The following is a 7,159-nucleotide window of genomic DNA, read 5'->3' as shown; positions in this document are numbered from 1 at the left end:
TGGGTTTGCATATTAAAGGCATTGATAGATTTTTATATCCATCCTTATAAATCTACTGCCCCCTTGAAGTTATTGGTCAATCCCGATGCACCTTAACCTAGCCTTCCCAGTTGTCCACCAGACAGAGGTGGAAAATTCCAGATATAAAAAGTAAAAATCCTGCCAAGCTTTTGCTACAGCAGTGCACCGATCCAGATGATTCGCTCAGCAGTCGGGCCCCCGGGTTGATGCTGATAAGCGAATTGGTTGACTCAAAATCCCGGAATGGTATTTTACTTTTTGAACCCAGATTTTCTGCCTCTGCCTCCACTGCGTATCCAAATTTGGAAGAAGTTGCCAAAATTGCATTTCTTGTTGGCCCCGGGGGTTAAAGAAGTGATTCTTCACGTGTAGTGGGAGTGTCGGTTCGTCATTAACACCCACAGAGAATATAATCCCAGTATAAAAAAACGGAAAAAAACAAAAACAACCTTTCCTCTTGCCTTGCAGTATACGATGCACTGCCGCGTATTGTGTTGAAAGGATTTTCGAGCTAAATGAAGCTGGCCCCTGTTTGCTTCACCAGCCCACTCATTTCCAACACTTGGATGGGTGTAAAACTCTGATGAATCATCAGTGCAAAGTATTTGCAACTGCGTCAAAGGAATCTTGGTTAATTGAGAAAAAAAGTGAAACTGTACTTGACAACTTTGGGAGATGAGTCAATCGGCAATTATTTGTACAGATGGTCCAACAGGTATTGAGAGTATCTCGATGTAGAGAAAATAAAGACAATTATCTGAACTTTCCTTTAAAATCAGACTGAATCGGTGGCAGGATCAAACCTGTATGTGTTTTTGTATCAAGTTTTATAGACCTATACCATGAAGTGAACATTTCTGATGATCATTATTTTCTTTAATGACAACATTGGTTTCTAGGAAATCAGTGAATATATTGAAATAACCAAATAAACAAAGTCCTTTACTGAACTAGACTCAGATAGACAGTGCGGAAGTAGGACTCCATTCCCTGGAGAACAATAAAATCGAATACTGTACTGCTCTCTCTTTCTCTCTCTCTCTCTCTCTCTCTCTCTCTCTCGCTCTCATTCTCGAATTCTTTGAATGGATTCTCTCATTCTGAATTCCTAACATCTGCAAGGGGCGTGCATAGGGGGGCAGTCATCGGAGAATTTGCTGGTTCAATCCCCGGCCCCTCCTGGTAGCGTGCTGATGTGCCTTTGAGCAAGACACTTAACCCCCCTCACTGCTCCAGGCACCGCTATATGTCAGCCCACTGCTCCTGGATACGTCAGTTGCTAGGATGGTAAAATGCAGAGAGAAATGCATTTCGTTGCCTCAGTACTTGTACTCTGTGCAAGGACAATAAGTTGAATCTAATGGATTCTACTTCCATCTGATTGCATCCCTTTTCTCCAGGGGTGGCATTACCCCCATCCAAACTCTGTTACCATGGTTATAGCACAATGCACACGTGCGCTGGATAGTAAGGGCCTTTCTTAATGTATGTAAGGTTAATATTATCGCTCCCTCTCCCACTTCTAGAACCTAGAACCGCCTGGGTAACATGCTCCTGTGATGTCATCAGATGCAATGAGACTGAATTGATTTTCTGCAGAAATGTTATTAGCAATTCCCTTAAATTGCAACGTGTCTTGCAAAGCACATTCATTAGTTTGTTGAGTGGAGAAGCCTCAAGCAGTATGAATAGAGAAGCACAACGTTTCTTCCCAACAGCCCCCGCTGAATCTGCTCCCTGCCCTTTGAGGGATTCACAGATATAGCTTGTCTGTTCCATCCCACAGATAAGATCCTATACCACAATTCTTCAGATCCCGCTATCGCCATTTTACGGATCACGTAGATGCTACAATGCGGAAGCTGCCGAAAACGAAATCAAATGAATCTCTGTAGGTCTGTGTAACCTCACCACTCTATTTCCATCCCCAACCTTTGAATAATGCTGCTGCTGCTGCTGCTATTCGCCCGACACCAAATCGAGTTACAGTTAAAGTTGCGTCTGTTTCATCTTACGATCTAACCACAGACGTAATAATATGATCGTCAGTCTCCTGTGCGCTCACTTGCACTCCGCATAATTTGATGTTTTGTCATGTTTGATGGGGTCTGTCAAGAGTAACCTATCCACTCCATCACTGATAATAGATCGAGAAAACACATTTTAAATCAATTCTTTATCATATTCATGAAAAAAACGTGTTATTTACTGGTAATTATTAACTATGGAATTGGACCCTGAGTATATTTTTTAGGATGAAAAGTTCCATCCCGACACGTTTCCCCCCCCCATAAAAAGTAATGCGTGTGCAACAGAGGCTAAAAATAAGGCTGAAAATGGAAAGGCCAAATGCCACTCATGCAGTGACTCAGTTGAGTTTTACTTTTCTCCCATTGACAAGCACGGAGGCGGGCGTGGGACCGCGCTTCCGCACGCCGGGTGGCTGGAAGCATGAAACGCACCGTCCTCCTGGCGACGCTGTCTAACGGCCCCCATCGAGGAGCTTTTGACTCATGATCCGTCACTGCGTCGTCCATTGTCCGGATCTTTACCTCAGATACCAGCGTTGACGCAGATGCATCGCTGACTCACGATTTTCAGTTATGTAACTGTACCGTATGCGTTAGCAGGTGTTTGCATTATTCGGGCACCCCAATTTACAACAAGTAAAAGTCACCTTTCTGCTTTGAAACTGGATCTTTTGCCACTTTCCATATTTTTCCATTCCGTTGAAAGAGCTTTTTTAGTATTTTATTTGTTTCCCCCTGACGAGTGGGTGAGGGGTTTTATAAGGTCGCCTGAATGTGGAACTCTCTGACTTTTTCCAAATCTTTTTTTTCCCTTTTCCTTTTGTAGCCTGAAACCGAGCGAAACCATCACCTTGCGTGTACAACCTAAAAGAGTGGAGTTGCTCACGTAAAACGAGTCCATTTAAGTTCGAATCGAAATCATTGCAATGCTCAGGGAAATAACAGCCAAACATAATAATGTGCAGTTCATATAATTCCCATTCATATACTTATTTAACTTAAAGGCAGTGTCCTTTGTTTTTATAGTGTATTTATTTGTGTGTATTTATGAGCGTGTGTGTGTGTGTGTGTGTGCGTGCGCAAATGAGCGCTTGCATCCATCTGTGTTTTGAGTGTGTTTCTGTGTGTGTGTTCTTGCAGACCATCCTGGTTGGGGACAGCGGCGTGGGAAAGACGTCCCTGCTGGTGCAGTTCGACCAGGGCAAGTTCATCCCCGGCTCCTTCTCCGCCACCGTCGGCATCGGCTTCACGGTACGTCGGTCGTTGGCTTGCGGGGGGGCCCTCCGTGTCCGACCTCGTAAAAATGAGTGAATGCCTGCACTGTGTGTACTTATAGTGGCCCTTAATACTATCCCTGCTCTTCTCAGAATAAAGAGGTGGTTGTGGACAATGTGAAGGTCAAACTACAGGTCAGTGCGTGATTATTGATTTCAAAAGGCTGCCTTGTGAAATGATTGATCTATTATATTGGAGGGGGTGAAGCTTTCCCTGCTTGCAGATTTGGGACACGGCGGGTCAAGAGAGGTTCAGGAGTGTGACACACGCGTACTACAGGGATGCACAAGGTGAGGGCGCCGCAGCACGGCACGCTGCCTGCCACTGCCACCGTCTGCTCATTAATCCCTCCTGTCTGTTCCTCCTCACCAGCCTTACTCCTTTTGTACGACATCACCAGCAAAACATCCTTTGATAACATTCGGGTAAGTGTAGGAGGGGAAGGGTGGGGGACGAGCTTCAAAATAAGACATCCAAACAATTGAAAGGCCAAGGGAAAAGAACCAAGAACCACATTGAATTCTGATGATCAATCTTTGATTCTGCGTGGATTTATCTATATCCCCCTCCCTCTCTCTCTCTCTCTTTGTTTGTCTGTCTGTCTGTCTGTCTGTCTGTCTCTCTCTCTCTCTCTCTCTCTGTCTTTCTCTCTCTCTCCCTCCCTCTCTCTCTGTCTGTTTGTCTCTCTCTCTCTCTCTCTCTCTCTCTCTCTCTCTCTCTCTCTCCCTCTCTCTCTCTCTCTCTCCTTAGGCCTGGCTAACAGAGATCCATGAGTATGCACAGAGGGACGTAGTCATCATGTTGCTGGGCAACAAGGTGAGGAAGGAGTCAATGGAGAGCGCTTGGAGTGGAGTCCAAGACGAGTACAAGAATAGTAGAAACCGGAAAACCGTTCGCCCGCCTACTTCAGTTTCTTTTTTTTGGTTTTGTAATACAAAAAAATTAATTTATTCCACGTCTTTCTTCCACTTCTGTTCGTGAGCACTTATCTTGTAATACTCCCTCGGTAACAGCGGGTTCCACCGCGGACAGTTAAGCACTCTCTATTTCCAGCTGCTAATAAGGTTGTGTGGAAATGAAGTGTCGCCCAGATCACAATCCAGCCCGACGGCGTGATATGTGATCTCCGGGTAATGTTTTGAATCTCTCTGCACAGGCTGACATGGCCAGTGAAAGGGTAATCAAGAGAGACGAAGGGGAAAAGCTGGCTAGGGTAAGTAACTTTGATTTTCATGAACCACGTTACTATATTCCACCAGATCTTTACAAGCGTCACTGGGCTGCTGTGTTCCCCAACAGGAGTATTCCGTCCCGTTCATGGAGACCAGCGCCAAGACCGGGGTCAACGTGGAGCTGGCTTTCACTGCAGTGGCCAAGTGTGTTTCCTTCTAATGTCGCTTTATTATTATTGTTATTATTTGTTTTTAACCTGTGCTGTCAGCCTGCTGGGCATACAACACAGAGTATTTGTTCCATTGCATCTAGGACAGAGTTAGTCTGCAAGTGGAGTTGAACTTCTCAACCTGCAATGCAACTCTTTATTAATTCTTAAATCATTAAAAACCTCTGCGATAACTCTGTCCTGTGGAAGGACCTGTAGGATGACAAGAGCACGGCTTTTTTGTTACACAGAATCGCTACCAATCCCCCTCTTTGGAGAACTATTTTACCATGTTTTGGTCTTTTAACAACTGATCACTATTACAAGAGGGGGAGAATCACCACGGTGAGACAAATAAACATAGAACCAAACAACATGTACATGGAAAAACATAAACATGGAACCAAACAGCATGTACATGGAAAACCATAAACATAGAAACAAACAACAGCATTTACATGGAAAAACATAAACATAGAACCAAACAGCATGTACATGGAAAAACATAAACATAGAAACAAACAACAGCATTTACATGGAAAAACATAAACATAGAACCAAACAGCATGTACATGGAAAAACATAAACATAGAAACAAACAACAGCATGTACATGGAAAAACATAAACATAGAACCAAACAACAGCATGTACATGGAAAAACATAAACATGGAACCAAACAGCATGTACATGGAAAACCATAAACATAGAAACAAACAACAGCATGTACATGGAAAAACATAAACATAGTACCAAACAACAGCATGTACATGGAAAAACATAAACATAGAACCAAACAACAGCATGTACATGGAAAAACATAAACATAGAACCAAACAACAGCATGTACATGGAAAACAAAAGGCACATGGCCTCCTCCTGTCATAGTTATGGCAGTAAATGAGAAATGGAGAGGGGTGTAATCAGGAGGGTGTTTGGGGTGTGTTCAAAGCAGGTGATGGTGGTGTGTGTGTGTGTGTGTGTGTGTGTGTGTGTGTGTGTGTATGTGATAAGACCACCTGTATGTGAAGTTCAAAATATACCAAATGTTTAAACTCTCCCATACACCTCCTTCAACCTACAGAGCGGGTATGGAAAAGGGCGGAGTCTTCTTTTTAGCAAAGCATGGCAGGGTCTTTAAAATCTGAGAAATGAGAGAGGGATGCTCCAAGTCTTGGAGAGATCTTAGATAGATAGATAGATAGATAGATAGATAGATAGATAGATAGATAGATAGATAGATAGATAGATAGATAGATAGATAGATAGATAGATAGATAGATAGATAGATAGATAGATAGATAGATAGATAGATAGATAGGATTACCTGGAAAAATTGGCAAAATACAGGCTAACGATTAACTTGAAGATAGAAAAAAGGCGATGAACAATAAAAAATAATATATGGAATTGGCTCTCACAACAACCTAATGATAAACAGTAAACAATAAGTGTAAACCTAAGAGTTGACGAAAAGCAACAAAAATACAAACAACTATAACAAGAAAAAAGTGGCAATATACAATAAATCTAAAATGAACAATAGTATACCTGAAAATAAACGTACAAATAAGCGATAAACATTAAAGAAATCTGGTCATATACAATATACCTAATGACAGACAATAAACAATAGAAATACATTTAACAAATTTAAAATAAAGAATACAAGTTTAAAAATAAAGAGTAAACCTAAATAATAATTATCCACATGAGTTTGGTGCATTGATTTTTCCATCATCCAACCTCCCCCTCTCTCTCTCTCTCTCTCCATCCCTCCATCAGGGAGCTGAAGCACCGGGTGGTGCAGCACCCCGGAGAGGTACCCAGCTTCCAGATCCACGAGTACATCGAGGCGCAGAAGGAGAAGACCGGCTGCTGCAGCACCTTCTGAAAAACCTCCTCTCCTCCGCCACAACCCCTCCTCTTCCTCCTCCTCCTCCTCCTCGCTTCTCCTCTTCTTCCCCTTCGACGCCGCCCCGCCTTCACCCTGATCCTCCCGTCTCTCTCTCTCTCTCTCTCTCTCTCTCTCTCTCTCTCTCTCTCTCTCTCTCCCGTGCTCTGGAGGAAAGTGAAAGGAACGACCACGGAGGGGAGGAGACACGCCTCCCCGCAGCCCCCAAAGACAGGACAGTCTGTTCGCCGAGCTCATTGAAAAAAAGGTTATTCCAAAACTAAAGTCGACGGGACACGTGGACGTTTCCAGGCTTACACGTCGCACGACTTGACAAGAGTGGAAGATGTTTACAAAATGAAATCCTAAGGACGGACCGATGCCACCCAGTGTCATCTGACACCGAGGGCTGTTCCGGTCCATTATCTTTGATGAAACTGTGCAGATTGGACCATTAGCCGGAGGTCACGAGAACATAATGATTCCCATAAAATCCAGATTTGCTCGGTGTGGGGAGGGGAAAATCAAATTTCTTTTCTGACATGTTTTTGGGATCTTG

The 7,159-nt window shown here is 43.4% G+C and overlaps 1 protein-coding gene across 1 annotated transcript in view; it reads left to right on the top strand.

Annotated features, from left to right (window-relative positions):
* LOC307245800 (ras-related protein Rab-37-like) overlaps positions 1-6,600 on the top strand; it is a gene marked incomplete at both ends in the record, with an annotated part of 8,539 nt that extends 1,939 nt beyond the window's left edge. The window contains 8 exons of the mRNA XM_080021478.1: positions 3,192-3,302; positions 3,419-3,460; positions 3,550-3,616; positions 3,699-3,751; positions 4,077-4,142; positions 4,483-4,539; positions 4,626-4,702; positions 6,492-6,600. Of these exons, the coding sequence (XP_079877604.1) occupies positions 3,192-3,302; positions 3,419-3,460; positions 3,550-3,616; positions 3,699-3,751; positions 4,077-4,142; positions 4,483-4,539; positions 4,626-4,702; positions 6,492-6,600 (582 nt within the window). The remainder of the gene's footprint in view (positions 1-3,191; positions 3,303-3,418; positions 3,461-3,549; positions 3,617-3,698; positions 3,752-4,076; positions 4,143-4,482; positions 4,540-4,625; positions 4,703-6,491) is intronic.
* Between the last annotated feature and the right edge of the window lie 559 nt (positions 6,601-7,159).

The sequence above is a fragment of the Zeus faber genome (genome assembly GCF_960531495.2).
Source record: "Zeus faber genome assembly, chromosome: 20".
Lineage (NCBI taxonomy): Eukaryota > Metazoa > Chordata > Actinopteri > Zeiformes > Zeidae > Zeus > Zeus faber.
The sequence above is the reverse complement of the archived record's forward strand: the minus strand, read 5'-3'. Positions and strand labels throughout refer to the sequence as shown.